The 22458-nt window shown below is 38.6% G+C and overlaps 2 protein-coding genes across 3 annotated transcripts; both read left to right on the top strand.

Moving 5' to 3' along the window:
• Positions 1-6057: 6057 nt before the first annotated feature.
• LOC128381069 (microfibril-associated glycoprotein 4-like) lies at positions 6058-8016 on the top strand. The gene is made up of 6 exons (XM_053341020.1): positions 6058-6092; positions 6371-6526; positions 6716-6754; positions 6842-6938; positions 7025-7192; positions 7688-8016. The coding sequence occupies exons 1-6, from the start codon at positions 6084-6086 to the stop codon at positions 7939-7941; spliced, it is 723 nt and encodes a 240-aa protein (XP_053196995.1). The 5' UTR covers positions 6058-6083; the 3' UTR covers positions 7942-8016.
• Positions 8017-16547: 8531 nt separating this feature from the next.
• LOC128381066 (microfibril-associated glycoprotein 4-like) lies at positions 16548-18450 on the top strand. Of its 2 annotated transcripts, XM_053341018.1 has the most exons (6): positions 16548-16568; positions 16781-16936; positions 17115-17153; positions 17241-17337; positions 17424-17591; positions 18087-18450. In XM_053341018.1, the coding sequence occupies exons 1-6, from the start codon at positions 16560-16562 to the stop codon at positions 18338-18340; spliced, it is 723 nt and encodes a 240-aa protein (XP_053196993.1). In that variant the 5' UTR covers positions 16548-16559; the 3' UTR covers positions 18341-18450. The 2 variants fall into 2 exon arrangements, with proteins under 2 accessions (XP_053196993.1, XP_053196992.1); XM_053341017.1 differs by lacking the exon at positions 16548-16568 and having other exon boundaries at positions 16714-16936.
• The last annotated feature ends 4008 nt before the right edge of the window (positions 18451-22458 follow it).

The following is a 22458-nucleotide window of genomic DNA, read 5'->3' as shown; positions in this document are numbered from 1 at the left end:
GTCAGAGTGGAGTGTGTTTGTGAGCAGCTGCTGGGTGTAAAGTCTTGTGTCAAACAGCGAATGACAGAAATTACATATTGTGCCTGAAAACCTTTTTACCTGTAAAATTAAAGTGAGGTAAATGTTGTTTTTTTAAAAATATTTTAAACACATTTTGGTTGCTGGAATGGAATCTAACCAAAAGAGGACAAAAGGACAAAAAAGACAAATCATGGTGCATCTTTTTCTTGCTTTTTATTTTCAGGGGATTTTACATGACATGTAATAAAAGCATAGTTTTACAAAGATTTTTTATTCATACAATAAAATACTGAAAAAGAGAGAGACTGAATTTGGAATTAGTGTTAGGTTTCAGTTTTTTCCTTCTTTGTAAAATCATTTCCTTGATATAAAAGTCTGTCTTAATGTGAACAGTGGGAGGCGACTTTAATTATATACTTAACCCGGGGTTGAGCATAGCTCAGCGGGTAGAGCGCCCGCCCCATGTGTTGAGGCTATAGTCCTCGTTGCAGGTCATCCCGGTTTGAATTCCGAGCTGAGCGGTCTTATCCTGCGTGTCATTCCCCCTCTCTCTGCCTCCTGTTTCCTGTCTATCTCCACTGTCCTGTACATTAAAGGCAAAAATCCCCAAAAAATATACTTAAAAAAAAAAAAAAAAAAATTATATACTTAACCCAAATATTGATATGTGACCCCCCCACTCTTCTCTTTCAAAAAAAAGTGTAAAAATGTGTGAATTTCTTAGTGACTTAGACTTATGATGCATGGAGAACATTACACATTTTTTTCAATCCCGCACTAGGGATCTTCCACAATAGACTATTTTCTTCTAGAGCATATTTTGGACAGGATAGCAGATTGTACAATTGGCATCAGGTCTCTCTCTGATCATTCCCCTATTAGTGTTAGTATTTCCCCTCCTTATAGAGACCCTATCTGCACACACTGGTGACTGGACCCTACTCTACTAAGTAATTATACTTTTGTTGAGTATATGACTACAGAGTGGCAGTAGTTTATCGCTGAAAATAATACACCAGGAATTAGCCCTTCTACACTGTGAGAATGTGGTAAGGCATACTTAAGAGAGACAATTATATCTAACCCCTAAATTCCACCGGATGCGTCTGCGGTCCGTCTCCGCTCCGGCACGGCGGCAGATCCGATCCGTTTCCATTCTAGTCAATGTGTGTACTTCCACCAGCTGCTGAAAGGAGGCCTCTGGAGCACATAGGCAGAGCTGAGCAGATCGTGCGGGACAGGAAGTCAAGCACAAATACAAAATAAAAATGGTTTTCAAAATAAACTACATCGTATTTATGGCGGATCAGATTTCCCAGCACTATACCTTGGAAACCCAGTCAGTTACTTGCCCGTTTTTGCTAGTGGCAAAACTGAACTGAATGTCATCCCCTCTCTCATTGATGAAAATGGCTTTGCTGGCCAGGGGTACACAGGGAGTAACACAACAGAGTTTAGACTCAATGACAATGACTTCAGGAAGAAAACAGCTGCAACCTCTTCAATAGTTAAGTGTATTTATTGTCATCTATCAACAATAAGGTAATGTTGAGGGAAATTGATGCCTACTGTAACGTCATGGTCTCCAAAGGCCAAAACAATAAACAAAAACCCCACACTCACTAGGAAATAATGGATTACTAATGTGATGGGGAAAAAACACAATGTCTGGCTCCCTCACTGGCCACAAAACAGGAAATAAAATGCTTAGAAACAAAAATGACAGAGAACCCCTACAAGGCTTCCTCAACACAGTCCTTAACACAAAATAGAGCTGCACCAATAACCAAACAAGGCAGAACAGCAGTCAGAATGTCAGACAGCAGCAAAACCAGCCTCATGCAGTTCTGAGGCCAAAAGGGTCAGGAGCTCTGGTCCACTGACAAGATTGGAGGCAAGTGTGCAGGAAGAAGGGGGCGGGCCAAACCTGAAACAGGCAACTCAGAGAGAAAGAAAAAACAAAGAGAAAGTGAGTAATGTCAGGATGTAACAGCATCTCAAATCCTGCAACATAAATGAAGTAATGAGATAATTCTTTGTGGACTTTTGTAACTTAGAATGTGCATCCTCAGCTGAGGACATGGCAAATGTTTTGGATAAAATTAAGTTTCCATCTCTATCTGAAGAGCCAAAACAATTTTTATGCAAACCAATTAGTAAGGATGAAGTCTTAGAGGTCATACGTACTCTAAGGGCAGGCAAGGCTCCAGGGCCAGATGGTTTCGGCCTTGAATGTTACAAAAAGCTCAGCAAGGTCCTGGTCGGCCCCTTGATGGACATGTATTCGGTTTCGTTAGGTAGGGGTTGTCTTCCTCCTACTTTAAACCTTGCTAGTCATCTTGAAAAAAGGCAGATATGCGTGGCTCCTACAGACCTATTAGCTTAATATTGGTTGACAGCAAGTTGCTCTCAGAACTCTTCGCTAGACAGCGAGAGAATTTGCTGCCAATTCTTATAAAATCAAACCAGTGGTTTATGGTGCTACTCAACCAGCAACGTGAGAAGGCTACTGAATGTCGTACAGTTTTCTACTCAGCATAAACACAAGGCTCTGGTGGTCTCCCTTGATGCTGAGAAGGCCTTTGATAGAGTTGAATGGGTCTACCCATTTGTTGTACTGCAGAGGTTTGGACTGGGAGGGAACTTCCTCAAATCCAAACTATATATCACCCTCTCTTCTGTCATTACTAATGGACGATGCTCTGAGCACTTTCCTGTAGCAAGAGGTGTTCGGCAGAGGTGCTCACTTAGCCCACTCCTCTTTGCCTTAGCCTTAGAACTGGTGGCTGAAAATATTCGACTACACTGCTGAGGTATAGTGATAGAAGAGGTGGGGCATTTTATGCCCCAATTTGCACACCAGTGAAAAAAGAATTAGAGCAATGGCATAACCTACCACTGTGCCTATTTGGCTGAATTAGTCTTATTAAAATGAATACCCTCCCCCAGCTTCTATACACCTAGTAGTAGACTACATCACTCCACAAAGTATACTGTGCCCAGCTTGGCTGTATTTTGTACATACAGTGATATTTGGTTTTGAAACCCATGTGGAGGTGTTATGTGTTCATTAATTGATTATCATATGTCGTCTATCTATGTGATGTCAGTCCTCTGTCAGTGCCCCCCACCCCCACTGGAAAAATCGGAGAACAACAAGATTGTTGTACATGACAGGGGTGACAGGTCTGTGCCACTAGTACATTATGCTCGTAGCTAAGAGAAATACAAAATACGAGAAAATTGGTGAACAAGAGCAGCCTACAAAAAAATGTTTGAGGCAACTGGAAAAAACAGAAGAATATGTATCCATAGCTGAGGTATTCAACACAACACTGGCTGCAGTGTTTCTTGTTTTGCACCATTTTGCTGCCATGATAAGATTGTTGTTGTTTTATGATGGTATCCAGTTGATAAAATAATTAGAGCTGCAGCAGTCAAATACAATAACAAGGTCAAAGGTCAATAGAAGTTTTGGTTGGAGGGTTTGTGGATCCTCCCCCAAGCAAATGTGATATTATATGATTTAAATCAATGCATTTTCACACAATTGTGGACTATTATCATTAAAATATTTATTTAAAAACACACTGTGTGCAACCTACCAGATGCAGGGATGGGATTGATCTTTAGCCTACAACAGCACTTTTTATTTCCTTGTTGGAATAAAAGCAACAACACATCATACTTTATGATCCAACTGATAAACATTTATACTGCCTATTAATATTTGACTTTTGTTCCAGGTTAAAGATCATTACTGTACATGCAATTGAGATTGTTTGTGACTCAGCAGACCTTATAAACCTCCGGCTGTGAGTAACTTGTTCATTCGTCTCCTGGTTGGTTTCCTGGTTGAAGCTGCAGATTAATTTCACCCTCACTCATCGGCTTGATTCAGATTATTTTCAGCATCTAAAGGTAACGTAACCAACAGTTTTCATCATGTTTGTGTCTATGTGTGTTTAAATGATCTGATAACAGTAGAGATGGTAGTTATAGTGATGTGTTATGTTGCTTTGTTGATTGCATTGGTGAATGAACGAAAGGAAGAAGGAAGAAATACAAATACAGTATTTATCAATATTCTTACTGGTTGAAAGAAATAAAAAACTGTGAGTAAAATAAATAATATTCCTGACATTAAAATACTGAGTGAAGTTTAGAAAGAATGAAGAACACAGATATTTACAGTCACTATCAGGCACTCATGAGAATTTGAGCCAGTAGCTAAGTTTACAGGAATTTGCTAGATTTTAATACACATTACCAACTAATGAAGCAGAGGAGAGGACAGAGAAGCTAACACCAACTTATATTACAGTAAACAGTAAAACATGCTAGACACTTAAAATAGCTTCACTGTGTATACAAGAGACACAACTCCAACATGAAATGATTCATCCAGAAGCATTACTCATATTAGAGTAGGTATAATACTGAGATAGTGCTCCTTGCTGTCCACACAAGAGGTCAGTTTGAATTATGAAAGTCTTTTAAGGTTTAGTGACTGAGATGCAAGCACAAGGAAACACCAACAAGTCCACTTTAGTTAAACATTCATGTGGTCTCTCGTTGTAGAGACCTGATGAACAAATGAGATGAGTGTTGTGAGTCAAATCAAAGGTACTGCACCAGTTTAAGCAGGTTGATGAGGGTTTTTCAGTTAATTTGCTTGTTCACTGGGTGGAGTTCGATGTCCAGAAATGAGAAGCTCGAGTATGAATCTTGTAATTTTTAGTGAGTTGACCTGTTTCAAGTTTATTTTGAGGTTCCCGATTGTTCTTAATCGCATCTTCAGACTACCAAAATGCAAGCTTTCAACTGGCATGATGGAAAGAAAGGAACCACAGAGTCTTACATAAGAGACTGTGGCCGTGTTTTCCGGTTAATGTCTGTGAGTATCTGTATGTCCTTGGGCATGACATATTTTGCAGCATATCTTTTCCTTATTGTTGTTTGCCCTTTGAACAGTTGTTCAAAGGGCAAACAACAATAATGTCCTTAAAGTCAGAGTTCACAGTGATATTAGAGTAGGTGGCAGCTCATCTCTGTTGGTGACTGACTCTCAGAGCTGAGTTATGATAGCCAATGGTGAAGGTAATTTATCCAAGTGATACTATATATGACCAGATGTCTGTGACTTTATCTTATTGTCTTTCTGTGCTGGTAGTTCACATTTGCAGTTAAAAAGCTCATATTTGTATATTTGTTTGTAATGACCTGATCTGAAGGCAGTTGGCTTCATAGGTCATCAATCAAGCTGTTAATCACTGATTAGGTGCAGTTGTAGAATAACTCATGTAATGTCTCATCATAAATGTCATTTTGCACTGACAAAAGTCCAACTCTTCTCTTGGTGTTTCTTCGTGAACCAAAATGAGGAAGGATGTTAACTTATGGCTGACTAAGCCTGTTTGAGATAGGTGGCTACAATCTACAGTAGCTAAGGTTGAACATCAGGCCTGTAGGGGGTGCTAATGGGGCCACACAGCCTTCATGGTAGTGAGCCCTGCTGTTTGCAACACCTCTACAATAGTGACGTAATCATCTCAGTGGATGTTGAGGATGGAGGCAGCGTGTTCAACAAGGTGCAGGTGGCAGCAGTACAGGACCCACAACTCAGCACCATACAGCAGGATGGTCAGCATGATGGTGTGGTACACACTGACCTTTGGTGGCTAATCTGTTGTTGACAGATGAGATGTTGCTGCCCAAGTAGCTGAACTGGTGGAGTACTTTCAGCCAGGTCTGATCTAATGACCTAATGACCTGAGACAAAAACATAACACTCCAAGTAAACATTTGATCCCAGTAATGGAGCAGAGTCCCCACAATGTAGGTGGATGTCAGGTTTGGGACCCAACAAAGTCACGTTAACAGGAACACACACACTCAAAGACATCATGTTTCCAATTGTTCAGAAAATAGTTTTATCAGTGTGAAGCAGCAGCTGTTCAGTCATTTATTAATATTTCTGATATTAATACAGTTCAGACACATCAGAGCATCCAGACTGACTGACATCAAGATTTTCATCAGATCCTCTCAGCAGAACTCTGATGATGAAGGTAAGTTTGTGACTTTATAAACCTGACTGAATTAATATTGATCAATAGTCTCAGTCAGATTCTCTGAAATAGTCTGTGGTGATAAAAGAGTTTCTAAAAATGTCCTTTTATCTAGTTTCTTTGTAAATTTCACTTTTAAAGTTTCATTCTTTGATTCTGTTTACAAATCCACAAAATCCCAAATTACAATCAGTTGTTTTAATAAAATTGGACATGAATCTTCTCAGTAAGTTTAGTTTTTATTTTATTTTGTGTGTGCTGCTGTGTTTCTGTTGCAGCTGGTTTCAGTCTTCCTCCTCCTCCTGGCTCCAGTGTTGACCTGCTGCTTACCTCTCGTCCTCCCGCTGGACTGCAATGACATCCGTAACAATGACAACAGCCAACTCAGTGGAGTGTACACCATCTATCCCATCGGAGCCACGTCTGCTGTCCAGGTACACTTCATCCTCCCTTTATTAGGGAATTTTCCATAACTTATGTATCATACATTGGCATACACTGGGTCAAACTAGGCAAACTGAGGTCATTGTAAGGCCACAAGATTCAAGGTGTGGCAGCTGCTGATTGGTTGAATATAGTTTTAGTAAAGGATCATATTTACTAATGAGTGTGTTTGTGTGTAGGTGTACTGTGACATGGACTCAGCAGGAGGAGGCTGGACGGTGAGTTTTTGAACAGAAGTCATCAAGTCACAGCTGAGTGGTTTTCAGTATGAACACTTCCTGTTTGACCGTCATAATAACCCCCAGGTGTTCCAGAGGAGGATGGACGGCTCGGTGAACTTCTACAGGCCCTGGGATCAATACAAAAAGGGCTTTGGTAGCCCTGCTGGAGAGTACTGGCTGGGTGAGAACAGTCATGTGACTTCATGAAACTCTCTGTTCATTAAAACAAACACACTCTGACGTAACTTCATGTTTGTGTGTTTTCAGGCCTGGAGAGTCTCTTCCATCTGACTCTGAGGAAAAAGTTTGAGCTGCTGGTCGACATGGAGGACTTCAGTGGGAACAAAGTGTTTGCTCGTTACTCCTCGTTCTCCATTGACCCAGAGTCCCACGGGTACAGACTGCATGTGTCTGGATTCACTGATGGAGGAGCAGGTCAGTTACTGTTAGCAGTTAGTACTTCTGTTTGTCTGATGTTTGGTTTCCACATGGAGACACTGAGGATTTCTGTCCTTATATTGGATTATTTGTGTGATTCCTTCAGCTAAAGACAGATTCACAAAGATTTTCAACTCAGTAACAACAAATCTGTGTTCTGCTCATGTTTTATTAATTACATGAAGCTTTGGTTTTTATAAACACATGTAAAGGAAAAATGTAAATGAGCCCCAGCAGGTTTCAGGTGTTTTTATCTCTTCAACCTTTTACAGTTCTTGTCTACATGACATACTGCATGTTGTTATGTTACAGTAGCAGCAGCAGATGCAGTACTAGTAGTACTGGAGGTATTTGTACAAGTGGTGGCCATAGCAGTAGTACTGTATTAGTAGTGACAGTTGTAGTGTTAATAGTTATATAACATTATATAATATGGTGTCATTAGCAGCAGTGTTGTGATCATACACTTGTTGTTTTCTTGTGTTTCTGTAGGAGACTCCCTGAGTGGTCACAACGGACAGAAGTTCACCACCTTCGACAAAGACCAGGACCCTCACAGCGGTAACTGTGCGAGACTCCAACTGGGGGCGTTCTGGTACGGCGGCTGTTCCTATGCAAACCCCAACGGAGTTTATCGCTGGGGGGCTGACGCCACTATCAATCGTGTAGGAGTGGAGTGGTACCACTGGAAAGGTTTTAACTACTCCCTGAAGACCTTCAGCATGAAGATTCGTCCTGTGCAGTAATTCTCCAGAACGAACAAACAGAATATCTGTTGATCTCTTTCTTTCTTTCTCTCTGATCTAATCTGTAACCTCACATATAAATTAAATAAAGATTATCAGCATGAATAAAAGTCAGAGTGGAGTGTGTGTGTGAACAGCTGCTGGGTGTAAAGTCTTGTGTCAAACAGTTAATGGAAGAAATTACATATTGTGATTTCAAGTAGGATTTTAAACTTTTACTTGTAATGAAGTCTTTTAAACTATAAGAGAAAGCTGCTGATGTTTTCTGTGTAAAGCCTTATAGAAACACCATGAAATTAGAAATGACTTATCAAATATCCTCACAGACACAATATCACCAGTCGATCCAGCACTAAAGATAAATGATGTCGCACAGCAAATTGAAATGAAAGAAAATGATAGATCACGGCTTGAAAAAGAAAGATAGGTTAACAGTTGACAGACTTTGATTTGTCGAAGCTTGATAAGCGCAGTTTCAGGAGCGGGAACACACACCAATCACACCCCTTCCGGCTCCTATATAAACAGACCTATCAGCTTCCCCCTCGTTCAGTCTCGCTGTCGAGTTTCCCTCCCTCCCGCCCTCTCTTCTGTTCTTCTCTCCTCTCTCATAGGTTCCTGGGGGTTTGTCACTGCCCAGGCGCAGCGGCGGATCCTTTGTCCGACCTCCCCACACCGCATCAAGAATCAGTCCGCATCAAGAATACACAATTCATTCAAATTCTGTCAATAAATCTGTTAAAACGTATCTCGTTGGTGATGTGTTCCTTGCTCGTGAATCATAATTTATTGATTTCTTTTCAGTCTTTAGAAGAATTCATTATAACTGTTTATCAGAAGAAACTGTAGCAAACACACGTACACACAGAGTCTGAATCCGTTAATTCTCTGAACTTTTGTCCATTCTGACGGTCGACTCGTCTCTTCGATCACGAGCGACGTAAAAAACAAATCAAACATCTGGAAGTGAAATGTAGAAAAATAATCGAGGTTCTCTTCTCTTTGAAATGTTACACCTAAAAAATATATATTTTGTATTTTATTAAAGTCGAAAACGTTTTTAGCTGCAAAATAAAAGTGATATCTGTTTTTAATACCTTAAAACACATTTTAGTTTCTGGAATGAAATCTAATCAAAAGAGACGCTGCACTTTAAAAAAGACGCATTATGGTTCATATTTGTCTTGTTAAAGCAAAATATTAAAGAAAACATGTTTTTCAGTCTTTTTTTAGTAGCTGATGAATCACAGCTTCTGTTTGCTCAGACTGTGAGAAAACACAGAACTCATGTTTTAATAAGTTTTGTGGCTCCCTCAATAGAACCATTTTATCTTTTATTAATACCTAAAAATCTTCTGAACTAACATAAGAGTGAGATTAAATCATGTTTTGAATATTTTATAATTCGTCAAGAGGATTCATACAGAAGTCCACGTCGAATTTTTGTTTGAGGAAATTTTCCATGATGGGATATTTTACAAATAATTTTTATTTCTATAATAAAATCCTGAAAAAAGGGACTGAGTTTGGAAAAAGAGTTTGACTTCAGTTTTTTCGTCCTTTTGAAAACAAATATTTTTCATATGCATTACTGATTAAAGGTTTACTGTCACAGAGGACCTAAGAAACCTGTAAATATTCACATTTAAGAAGCTGGAATCAGAGAATTTCTTGAAAATGACTGAAAACACTTCACATATAATTGAATAAATATTTCCAGCATCAATAAAAGTCAGAGTGGAGTGTGTGTGTGAGCAGCTGCTGGGTGTAAAGTCTTGTGTCAAACAGCAGGTGTAGAGAAATGATTGGACAGATGGAGTTGACTTGTATTGGAGCTCACAGCAGCTTGAACTCTGCTGTAATGAACACGTTCCACCACTAGATGTCTCTGTTGTCTATTAGTTCCATCTAGTTGTATCCACAGACTGACTGTATGTCTGAGCTTTCAGCAGGACACAAACTACACATGAACCCTCACACTGTCACACAGCGGTGGAAAGTTACTCAAGTACTGTTATTAATGACAATTTAGAGGTACTAGTACTTTATTGTAGTATAGTTAGAGGTACTAGTACTTTACTGTAGTACAGTTTGAGGTACTAGTACTTTACTGTAGTACAGTTAGAGGTACTTGTACTTTACTGTAGTACAGTTAGAGGTATGTGTACTTTACTGTAGTACAGTTAGAGGTACTTGTACTTTACTGTAGTACAGTCTGAGGTACTAGTACTTTACTGTAGTACAGTTTGAGGCACTTGTACTTTACTGTAGTACAGTTTGAGGTACTTGTACTTTACTGTAGTACAGTATGAGGTACTAGTACTTTACTGTAGTACAGTTTGAGGTACTAGTACTTTACTGTAGTACAGTTAGAGGTACTTGTACTTTACTGTAGTACAGTTAGAGGTATGTGTACTTTACTGTAGTACAGTCTGAGGTACTAGTACTTTACTGTAGTACAGTTTGAGGTACTTGTACTTTACTGTAGTACAGTTAGAGGTACTTGTACTTTACTGTAGTACAGTCTGAGGTACTAGTACTTTACTGTAGTACAGTTTGAGGTACTTGTACTTTACTATAGTACAGTTAGAGGTACTTGTACTTTACTGTAGTACAGTTTGAGGTACTAGTACTTTACTGTAGTACAGTTTGAGGTACTTATACTTTACTGTAGTACAGTTTGAGGTACTTGTACTTTACTGTAGTACAGTTTGAGGTACTAGTACTTTACTGTAATAAGTTTGAGGTACTAGTATTTTACTGTAGTACAGTTTGAGGTACTTGTACTTTACTGTAGTACAGTCTGAGGTACTTGTACTTTACTGTAGTACAGTCTGAGGTACTAGTACTTTACTGTAGTACAGTTAGAGGTACTTGTACTTTACTGTAGTGCAGTTTGAGGCACTTGTACTTTACTGTAGTACAGTTTGAGGTACTTGTACTTTACTGTAGTACAGTATGAGGTACTAGTACTTTACTGTAGTACAGTTAGAGGTACTTGTACTTTACTGTAGTACAGTTAGAGGTATGTGTACTTTACTGTAGTACAGTTAGAGGTACTTGTACTTTATGGTAGTACAGTCTGAGGTACTAGTACTTTACTGTAGTACAGTTAGAGGTACTTGTACTTTACTGTAGTACAGTTTGAGGCACTTGTACTTTACTGTAGTACAGTTTGAGGTACTTGTACTTTACTGTAGTATAGTTAGAGGTACTTGTACTTTACTGTAGTACAGTCTGAGGTACTAGTACTTTACTGTAGTACAGTTTGAGGTACTTGTACTTTACTATAGTACAGTTAGAGGTACTTGTACTTTACTGTAGTACAGTTTGAGGTACTAGTACTTTACTGTAGTACAGTTTGAGGTACTTATACTTTACTGTAGTACAGTTTGAGGTACTTGTACTTTATGGTAGTACAGTCTGAGGTACTAGTAGTTTACTGTAGTACAGTTAGAGGTACTTGTACTTTACTGTAGTACAGTTTGAGGCACTTGTACTTTACTGTAGTACAGTTTGAGGTACTTGTACTTTACTGTAGTATAGTTAGAGGTACTTGTACTTTACTGTAGTACAGTCTGAGGTACTAGTACTTTACTGTAGTACAGTTTGAGGTACTTGTACTTTACTATAGTACAGTTAGAGGTACTTGTACTTTACTGTAGTACAGTTTGAGGTACTAGTACTTTACTGTAGTACAGTTTGAGGTACTTGTACTTTACTGTAGTACAGTTAGAGGTATGTGTACTTTACTGTAGTATAGTTTGAGGTACTTGTCCTTTACTGTAGTACAGTTAGAGGTACTTGTACTTTACTGTAGTACAGTCTGAGGTACTAGTACTTTACTGTAGTACAGTTAGAGGTACTAGTACTTTACTGTAGTATTTCCATGTGATGCTACTTTCTACTCCACTACATTTATTTAACAGCTTTAATTACTTTTCAGATGCAGATTTGACACAATGGAAAATATAACAAGCTTTTAAAATACAACACGTTGTTAAAGATGAAGATGAAGATGAGCAGTGTGTAGTCGGCTCACATTTCAGACAGCTCCACCAAATAGTGATTTCTCACATGCTTTCATTTCAATTAATGTTCAAATGATCCAATATTTTGCCAAAAATTAGAGAAAAAGTCCAAAATCTGAAAACAGGAAATGTCACAGATTTCAAACAAGCCACACTGTCATTAGTGATTTCTCTGACTTTTTGTCTTTTATGTTAATCTTTTAATTTTAGGTGATTTTAACATTCACATTCTTACATTTAATTGACGCTTTCAGTCTTACTCTGTCAGTTATGGGCCCTACTCATGTACATTCAGTGTTTCCCACACATTCATTTACGTCCGCCACGGATAGATTTTTCGGCACAAATACATTTTTCGGCTTTTGACTCGCTCGACCTCGCTCTTAAAAGCATTTATAATGGGACTTTGTCTGTGAATGTAGCTTGTTGTTACAATTCCGGTGCAGTAGGTGGCGGTACTATGCTGTAACTCCGGCAATAAAACCAGAGAAGACGCACTTAATGCACCTGGTCGGCCAGAAGAAGAAGAAGAAGAAACAGAAGAAACAGAAGAAACGGATTTCATATTTCAGCAGAATGGATACTTGGCGAGCTGTACAGAAAGTCTTGAGTCATAAGATGATCGTTGTGGATAAAGGGAAGACTTTGAAGGTATGTAGGCATTATATCTGTTTTTACTTTAGCTGAGTGGCTAGCCGAGCTAACCGCTAATACTATTACGGCTGTGAGCAACCATATAAGTCGTGAGTGGTCTTGAATGAATCAGGACAATCTAAGCTTTCCAACAATGTACGGCATGAGTATATATGTTTAAGGGTTGGTGTTTAAAACATTCAGAAGAACGTGTGGCTACCTCCTAACATCCGTCCCGTCCCGTGGGTGGAACAGCGTGCGTTAAGAGGTTAAAAACCGAATATACCGACATGGGCAAAATGACGTCGGTAATCGTCGTAAATTTCGGTATCGATAAATTTTCGGTTTATCGCCCAGCCCTAGTCCTCACCAACTCTGAACCGATTTCTCTCTTCTTTGACAAACATCATCTCTCCTATGAATCATACTACATGTCCATCAGACATTCCCTCATGCCTACTGTTAGGCCTTGGTTACAGGTCTGGCTATCAGCAATAATTAATGTTTATTAAAGATAATTATTAATTACCAAATGTAATAAAAAATATTAAGAATTAATCATAATGGGGTACCACCCTGGAAAACAGGTAAGAGATAGGTAATTGGTTGAGTCAGGTTAAATGAATAATATATAAATAAATACTAAACGATCAATTTGGAACTCTGGTTAATAATTAACTTAATAACAATAATAAAATGAACATATCAGTAACTAGTCAAGGTTGAAGGATTTTGGAGTTCTTTGCAGAACAGAGGTCGGCTTTACTAAAGCATGTCACTGGATGCCAAATAACAATTTGACTCAACAGGACATTTGGAATATCATCAGTTTCCCATATAGGTAACAAAAAAATATAAATACAACTGACAATAAAATAACATACCAACTTTAATAAGTTCTCATTATTCATCATAAACAGCAGCCAATCAGAGAGCAGTAATTTGGTGCTGTGTTAAACAAGAAGCATCCTATTTAAACTGTCTAATGGAAAACAAGAACAGCCTTGAAACAATAGTTTCAGACAACTGGAAAAACCCAGAAGGATATGTATCCATAGCTGAGGTATTCAATACAATACTGGCTGCAGTGTTTCTTGTTCTGCACCATTTTGCTGACATGATAAGATTGTTGATGTTTTATGATGGTATCCAGTTGATAAAATAATTAGAGCTGCAGCAGTCACATACAATAACAAGGTCAAAGGTCCATAGAAGCTTTAGTTGGAGGGTTTGTGGATCCTCCCCCAAGCAAATGTGATATTATATGATTAAAATCAATGCGTTGTCACACAATTGTGGACTATTATCATTAGAATATTTATTTAAACACACACTGCGTGCAACCTACCAGATGCAGGGATGGGATTGATCTTTAGCCTACAACAGCACTTTTTATTTCCTTGTTGGAATAAAAGCAACAACACATCATACTTTATGATCCAACTGATAAACATTTATACTGCCTATTAATATTTGACTTTTGTTCCAGGTTAAAGATCATTACTGTACATACAATTGAGATTGTTTGTGACTCAGCAGACCTTATAAACCTCCGGCTGTGAGTAACTTGTTCATTCGTCTCCTGGTTGGTTTCCTGGTTGAAGCTGCAGATTAATTTCACCCTCACTCATCGGCTTGATTCAGATTATTTTCAGCATCTAAAGGTAACGTAACCAACAGTTTTCATCATGTTTGTGTCTATGTGTGTTTAAATGATCTGATAACAGTAGAGATGGTAGTTATAGTCATGTGTTATGTTGCTTTGTTGACTGCATTGGTGAATGAAGGAAAGAGAAGAAGGAAGAAATACAAATAGTGTATTTATCAATATTCTTACTGGTTGAAAGAAATAAAAAATGTCAGTAAAATAAATAATATTCCTGACATTAAAATACAGAGTGAAGTTTATAAAGAATGAAGAACACAGATATTTACAGTCACTATCAGGCACTCCTGAGAGTTTGAGCCAGTAGCTAAGTTTACAGGAATTTGCTAGATTTTAATACACATTACCAACTAATGAAGCAGAGGAGAGGACAGAGAAGCTAACACCAACTTATATTACAGTAAACAGTAAAACATGCTAGACACTTAAAATAGCTTCACTGTGTATACAAGAGACACAACTCCAACATGCAATTATTCATCCAGAAGCATTACTCATCTTAGAGTAGGTATAATAATGAGATAGTGTTCCTTGCTGTCCACACAAGAGGTCAGTTTGAATTATGAAAGTCTTTTAAGGTTTAGTGACTCAGATGCAAGCACAAGGAAACACCAACGAGTCCACTTTAGTTAAACATTTATAACTAATACTACAGCTACAAGTATTAAACACTAAAACATTTTATAAATAGCACACAAGAGAGAAACTGGTACTCTAGGTTATGGCTTGTGAATGATTCAAATGTATAATGCAGAGTTATCGGGTGTATCACGTGTAAATTTCCATCGTTGTACAGACCTGATGAACAGACGAGATGATTGTTGTGAATCAAATCAAAGGTACAACATGTTTGTTCTGAATTGCTAATTGAAATTGAGTTGAGTTGAGTTTGATGTCCAGCGATGAAAAGATGAAGTATGGATCTTGTAAGTATAAGTTGGTTGGCCAGTTTGAATTTGAAAAGTTTAGTTTGAGGTTTTCTGTTGTTCTGAATCTGTTGTTCATATATTCAGACTATCACCATGCAAGCTTTTAACTGGCATGGAGGAAAAAAAGACAAAACAACAGTTAGAAACCAGGAATCACAGAGTCTTACATAAGAGACTATGTGTTTGTGTTTTCTGGTAAATGTCTGTGAGTATCTGTATGTCCTTGGGCATGACATATTTTGCAGCATATCTTTCCTTGTTATGATTTGCCCTTTGAACAGTTGTTTGGTAAATCATTAATGTCCTTAAAGTCAGAGTTCACAGTGATATTAGAGTAGGTGACAGCTCATCTCTGTTAGTGACTGACTCTCAGAGCTGAGTTATGATAGCCAATGGTGAACGTCATTTATCCAAGTGATACTATATATGACCAGATGTCTGTGACTCTATCTTATTGTCTTTCTGTGCTGGTAGTTTACATTTGGAGTTTAAAAGCTCATATCTGTATATTTGTTTGTAATCACCTGATCTGAAGGCAGTTGGCTTCATAGGTCATCAATCAAGCTGTTAATCACTGATTAGGTGCAGCTGTAGAATAACTCATGTAATGTCTCATCATAAATGTCTCATTTTGCACTGACGAAAGTCCAACTCTTCTCTTGGTGTTTCTTCATGAACCAAGACGAGGAAGGATGTTGACTTATGGCTGACTAAGCCTGTTTGAGATAGGTGGCTCCAACCTACAGTAGCTAAGGTTGAACATCAGGCCTGTAGGGGTGCTAATGGGTCCACACAGCCTTCATGGTAGTGAGCCCTGCTGTTTGCAACACCTCTACATTAGTGACGTAAACATCTCAGTGGATGTTGAGGATGGAGGCAGCGTGTTCAACAAGGTGCAGGTGGCAGCAGTACAGGACATTCAACTCAGCACCATACAGCAGGATGGTCAGCATGATGGTACACACTGACTTTTGGTGGCTAATCTGTTTGTGTCAGACAAGATGTTGCTGCCCAGGTAGCTGAACTGGTGGAGTACTTTAAGCCAGGTCTGATCTAATGACCTAATGACCTGAGACAAAAACATAACACTCCAAATAAACATTTGATCCCAGTAATGGAGCAGAGTCCCCACAATGTAGGTGGATGTCAGGTTTGGGACCCAACAAAGTCATGTTAATAGGAACACACACACTCAAAGACATCATGTTTCAACTAGTTCAGAAAATAGTTATATAAGTGTGAAGCAGCAGCTGTTCAGTCATTTATTAATATTTGTGATATTAATACAGTTCAGACACATCAGAGCATCCAGACTGACTGACATCAAGATTTTCATCAGATCCTCTCAGCAGAACTCTGATGATGAAGGTAAGTTTGTAACTTTATACAACTGACTGAATTAATATTGATCAATAGTTTCAGTCAGATTCTCTGAAATAGTCTGTGGTGATAAAACTCATTCTTTGATTCTGTTTACAAATCCACAAAATCTCAAATTACAATCAGTTGTTTTAATAAAATTGGACATGAATCTTCTCTGTGAGTTTATTTTAATTTTATTTGCTGTGTTTCTGTTGCAGCTGGTTTCAGTCTTCCTCCTCCTCCTGGCTCCAGTGTTGACCTGCTGCTTACCTCTCGTCCTCCCGCTGGACTGCAGTGACATCCTTAACAATGACAACAGCCAACTCAGTGGAGTGTACACCATCTATCCCATCGGAGCCACGTCTGCTGTCCAGGTACACTGTTTTAGGGAATTTTCCATAACTTCCATATCATACATTGGCATACACTGGGTCAAACTAGGCAAACTGAGGTCATTGTAAGGCCACAAGATTCAAGACGTGGCAGCTGCTGATTGATTGAATATAGTTTTAGTAAAGGATCATATTTACTAATGAGTGTGTTTGTGTGTAGGTGTACTGTGACATGGACTCAGATGGAGGAGGCTGGACGGTGAGTTTTTGAACAGAAGTCATCAAGTCACAGCTGAGTGGTTTTCAGTATGAACACTTCCTGTTTGACCGTCATAATAACCCCCAGGTGTTCCAGAGGAGGATGGACGGCTCGGTGAACTTCTACAGGCCCTGGGATCACTACAAGAAGGGCTTTGGTAGCCCTGCTGGAGAGTACTGGCTGGGTGAGAACAGTCATGTGACTTCATGAAACTCTCTGTTCATTAAAACAAACAAACCCTGACGTGACTTCATGTTTGTGTGTTTTCAGGCCTGGAGAGTCTCTTCCATCTGACTCTGAGGAAAAAGTTTGAGCTGCTGGTCGACATGGAGGACTTCAGTGGGAACAAGGTGTTTGCTCGTTACTCCTCGTTCTCCATCGACCCAGAGTCCCACGGATACAGACTGCATGTGTCTGGATTCACTGATGGAGGAGCAGGTCAGTTACTGTTAGCAGTTAGTACTTCTGTTTGTCTGATGTTTGGTTTCCACATGGAGACACTGAGGATTTCTGTCCTTATATTGGATTATTTGTGTGATTCCTTCAGCTAAAGACAGATTCACAAAGATTTTCAGCTCAGTAACAACAAATCTGTGTTCTGCTCATGTTTTATTAATTACATGAAGCTTTGGTTTTTATAAACACATTTAAAGGAAAAATGTAAATGAGCCCCAGCAGGTTTCAGGTGTTTTTATCCCTTCAACCTTTTACAGTTCTTGTCTACATGACATACTGCATGTTGTTATGTTACAGTAGCAGCAGCAGATGCAGTACTAGTAGTACTGGAAGTATTTGTACAAGTGGTAGCCATAGCAGTAGTACTGTATTAGTAGTGACAGTTGTAGTGTTAATAGTTATATAACATTATATAATATGGTGTCATTAGCAGCAGTGTTGTGATCATACACTTGTTGTTTTCTTGTGTTTCTGTAGGAGACTCCCTGAGTTATCACAGCGGACAGAAGTTCTCCACCTTCGACAAAAACCAGGACTCCGACAGCAGAAACTGTGCCAGACTGTACCTGGGGGCGTTCTGGTACAACGGCGGTCACCATACAAACCCTAACGGCGTTTATCGCTGGGGGGCTGATGGCACTGTCGATGCTGTAGGAGTGGACTGGTCCACGTGGAAGGGTTGGAACTACTCCCTGAAGACCATCAGCATGAAGATTCGTCCTGTGCAGTAATTCTCCATAACGAACAAACAGAATATCTGTTGATCTCTTTCTTTCTTTCTCTCTGATCTAATCTGTAACCTCACATATAAATCAAATAAAGATTTCCAGCATCAATAAAAGTCAGAGTGGAGTGTGTGTGTGAGCAGCTGCTGGGTGTCAAGTCTCAAACAGTTAACAGAAGAAATTACATATTGTGATTTCAAGTAGGATTTTAAACTTTTACTTGTTATGAAGTATTTTAAACTATAAGAGAAAGCTGCTGATGTTTTCTGTGTAAAGCCTTATAGAAACACCATGAAATTAGAAATGACTTATCAAATATCCTCACAGACACAATATCACCAGTCAATCCAGCACTAAAGTTAAATAATGTCACACAGCAAATTAAAATGAAAGAAAATGATAGATCACGGCTTGAAAAAGACAGATAGGTTAACAGTTGACAGGGTTTAAGTTGTAATAATTTATTGATTTCTTTTCAGTCTTTAGAAGAATTAATTATAACTGTTTATCAGATGAAACTGTAGCAAACACACGTACACACTGAGTCTGAATCCGTTAATTCTCTGAACTTTTGTCCATTCTGACGGTCGACTCGTCTCTTCGATCACGAGCGACGTGAAAAACAAATCAAACATCTGGAAGTGAAATGTAGAAAAATAATCCAGGTTCTCTTCTCTTTGAAATGTTACACCTAAAAAATATATATTTTGTATTTTATTAAAGTCGAAAACGTTTTTAGCTGCAAAATAAAAGTGATATCTGTTTTTAATACCTTAAAACACATTTTAGTTTCTGGAATGAAATCTAATCAAAAGAGACGCTGCACTTTAAAAAAGATGCATTATGGTTCATATTTGTCTTGTTAAAGCAAAATATTAAAGAAAACATGTTTTTCAGTCTTTTTTTAGTAGCTGATGAATCACAGCTTCTGTTTGCTCAGACTGTGAGAAAACACAGAACTCATGTTTTAGTAAGTTTTGTGGCTCCCTCAATAGAACCATTTTATCTTTTATTAATACCTAAAAATCTTCTGAACTAACATAAGAGTGAGATTAAATCATGTTTTGAATATTTTATAATTCATCAAGAGGATTCATATAGAAGTTCATGTTGGTTTTTTGTTTGAGGAAATTTTCCATGACGGGATATTTTACAAATAATTTTTATTTCTATAATAAAATCCTGAAAAAAGGGACTGAGTTTGGAGAAATAGTTAGGCTTCAGTTTTTTCGTCCTTTTGGAAACAAATATTTTTCATATGCATTACTGATTAAAGGTTTACTGTCACAGAGGACCTAAGACACCTGTAAATATTCACATTTAAGAAGCTGGAATCAGAGAATTTCTTGAAAATGACTGAAAACACTTCACATATAATTGAAATAAATATTTCCAGCGTCAATAAAAGTCAGAGTGGAGTGTGTGTGAGCAGCTGCTGGGTGTAAAGTCTTGTGTCAAACAGCAGGTGTAGAGAAATGATTGGACAGATGGAGTTGACTTGTATTGGAGCTCACAGCAGCTTGAACTCTGCTGTAATGAACATGTTCCACCACTAGATGTCTCTGTTGTCTATTAGTTCCATCTAGTTGTATCCACAGACTGACTGTATGTCTGAGCTTTCAGCAGGACACAAACTACACATGAACCCTCACACTGTCACACAGTGGTGGAAAGTTACTCAGTACATTTACTCAAGTACTGTACTGAAGAACAATTTAGAGGTACTTGTACTTTACTGTAGTACAGTCTGAGTTACTAGTAGTTTACTGTAGTACAGTTAGAGGTACTAGTACTTTACTGTAGTACAGTTTGAGGTACTTATACTTTACTGTAGTACAGTTTGAGGTACTTATACTTTACTGTAGTATAGTTAGAGGTACTAGTACTTTACTGTAGTATAGTTAGAGGTACTTGTACTTTACTGTAGTACAGTTTGAGGTACTTATACTTTACTGTAGTATAGTTTGAGGTACTTATACTTTACTGTAGTATAGTTTGAGGTACTTATACTTTACTGTAGTACAGTTAGAGGTACTAGTACTTTACTGTAGTATTTCCATGTGATGCTACTTTCTACTCCACTACATTTATTTAACAGCTTTAGTTACTTTTCAGATGCAGATTTGACACAATGGATAATATAACAAGCTTTTAAAATACAACACATTGTCAAAGATGAAACCAGTCAGCAGTGTGTAGTCGGCTCACATTTCAGATGTCTATGAGTTGTTAACAGCTCCACCAAATACTGATTTTTCCCTCTAAACTTCTCACATGCTTTCATTTCAATTAATGTTCAAATGATCCAATATTTTGCCAAGAATTAGAGAAAAAGTCCAAAATCTGAAAACAGGAAATGTCACAGATTGCAAACAAGCCACACTGTCATTAGTGAATTCTCTGACTTTTTGTCTTTTATGTTAATCTTTTAATTTTAGGTGATTTTAACATTTACATTCTTACATTTAATTGATGCTTTCAGTCTTACTCTGTCAGTTATGGGCCCTACTCATGTACATTGTTGTACTCTTCATCTTATCTTAACATGTAGTATTCTGCTCCACAATGTAAATTAGCCCGGCTTTTCTGACCTTTGGTCCACCATGTTTTCCACCTTTCTCCCCTCCCAGACTCCTAAACCCAGTCTTGGAGGTATCTATTCCAGGTACATTACCCCTCTTACTGTCAGACAGTTCTCAGATGCATTATACTCAGCTATCATTAATGCTCCGCTTGCTGTTCTGGGCACAGAAGAACTAGTCACATGATTCAACTGCAATATCAACTCTATTGGTCCCTACAGAGTTAAGAAAGAAAGAACTCAAACCTCAGCCCTGGTTGAACTCCTTAACTTGTGCAGTTAGGCAGAAATGTAGGAGAGCGAAGCGGAAGTTGAAAAAAGACAAACTCCAAATTTCCTACCAGCTTCTCATGTACTGTTTGGCCAAATATCAAAAGTGTGTCGGAGCAGAGAGAACCAAATGTTTTTCTGATAACATCTCCAAACATGCCCATAGACCTAAAGTCTTATTGGACACAATAAATGCAGTCCTTTACCCTGCAGCCCCAAATAGTCATAAAGCAATACAGGATACTTCTGAATATTCTTCATCAATAAAATTGATATTATTCGATCTCTAATCTCACCACACACCCACAATCAGTCAGATTTAAGCTCATGCTCCACAGTCCTCACTAGGGCTGGGCGATATGGCCTAAAATCAATATCACGATATATTGAGCAGTTCACCTCGATAACGATAAATGGACGATAACTACCACCAGAGCGATAGATATAACATTTGTTATATCTATCGCTCTGACTACCACCACCCCGTACGCTACTAGATGGGGCTGTGGCAGCATAATTGCTCCACTCCAAGGTTAGATGTATTGCCCTGGCTGGTGACAACTGTCTTTTTTGCACAACTTACATTTTACATCTTTCTGAGCAGTATCTTCCCTTTTGAAACCAAAATGTTGCCACACGATTGAAGACGCGTTTTTCTTGGGAACAAGCTGCTTCTCATCCTCCTCCTCCACCAGGTGTACCTCCGCCGCCGGCGCTGCAGATGCCGCTTCAACGTTTGAACTGTCCTCCATCTATCTATCTATCTATCCATCTATCCATCCATCTATCTATCCATCTATCTATCCATCTATCCATCTATCTATCTGTTTATTTTGGTATAAGTCATATGTCAAGTCGAAGAAGAACCAACCGTGTACCAAAATGCCCTGTGCATAATGATATGTTTCAACTCTTTTACACACAGGGCGCACGCCGGTTACGCTTGGAGTTTGTTTATGGACAATCAAACCTGATAGCTTAGTGTCATACACCGTTGGAAACCTCAGACTATTGGCTAAAAGGTTATCAACTTCATTTCACCGAATACTTCCATTGGCTGGAACAGCTGTCAATCAAACCCACGTTGTCGTCGGTCACATGTCCTCATTGGCTTTGGATACATGTACTGCCTAATCCTAAACACCGATTGGCTTGTGTGTGGTGTCGTCAGAAGCAGGAGAGGCTCACGGTCGTAAACATCTAGTCACGTGTACTCTGAGCTGGACGTGCAGGTCAGGAAATGACGTAAACGGACCGTATATGGTTTGTTATT

Source organism: Scomber japonicus, chromosome 20 (assembly GCF_027409825.1).
Source record: "Scomber japonicus isolate fScoJap1 chromosome 20, fScoJap1.pri, whole genome shotgun sequence".
Lineage (NCBI taxonomy): Eukaryota > Metazoa > Chordata > Actinopteri > Scombriformes > Scombridae > Scomber > Scomber japonicus.
The sequence above is the reverse complement of the archived record's forward strand: the minus strand, read 5'-3'. Positions and strand labels throughout refer to the sequence as shown.

What these genes read in the sequence shown, in the direction of transcription:
- LOC128381069 (XM_053341020.1), top strand. An exon ending in CAGCAGGAGGAGGCTGGACG is followed by an intron (nt 6,755 to 6,841) that starts GTGAGTTTTTGA and finishes AATAACCCCCAG; the next exon opens with GTGTTCCAGAGGAGGATGGA. An exon ending in TGCTGGAGAGTACTGGCTGG is followed by an intron (nt 6,939 to 7,024) that starts GTGAGAACAGTC and finishes GTGTGTTTTCAG; the next exon opens with GCCTGGAGAGTCTCTTCCAT.
- LOC128381066 (XM_053341017.1), top strand. Translation starts at nt 16,727, where the DNA reads ATGAATCTTCTCTGTGAGTTTATTTTAATTTTATTTGCTGTGTTTCTG. An exon ending in GAGCCACGTCTGCTGTCCAG is followed by an intron (nt 16,937 to 17,114) that starts GTACACTGTTTT and finishes GTTTGTGTGTAG; the next exon opens with GTGTACTGTGACATGGACTC. An exon ending in CAGATGGAGGAGGCTGGACG is followed by an intron (nt 17,154 to 17,240) that starts GTGAGTTTTTGA and finishes AATAACCCCCAG; the next exon opens with GTGTTCCAGAGGAGGATGGA.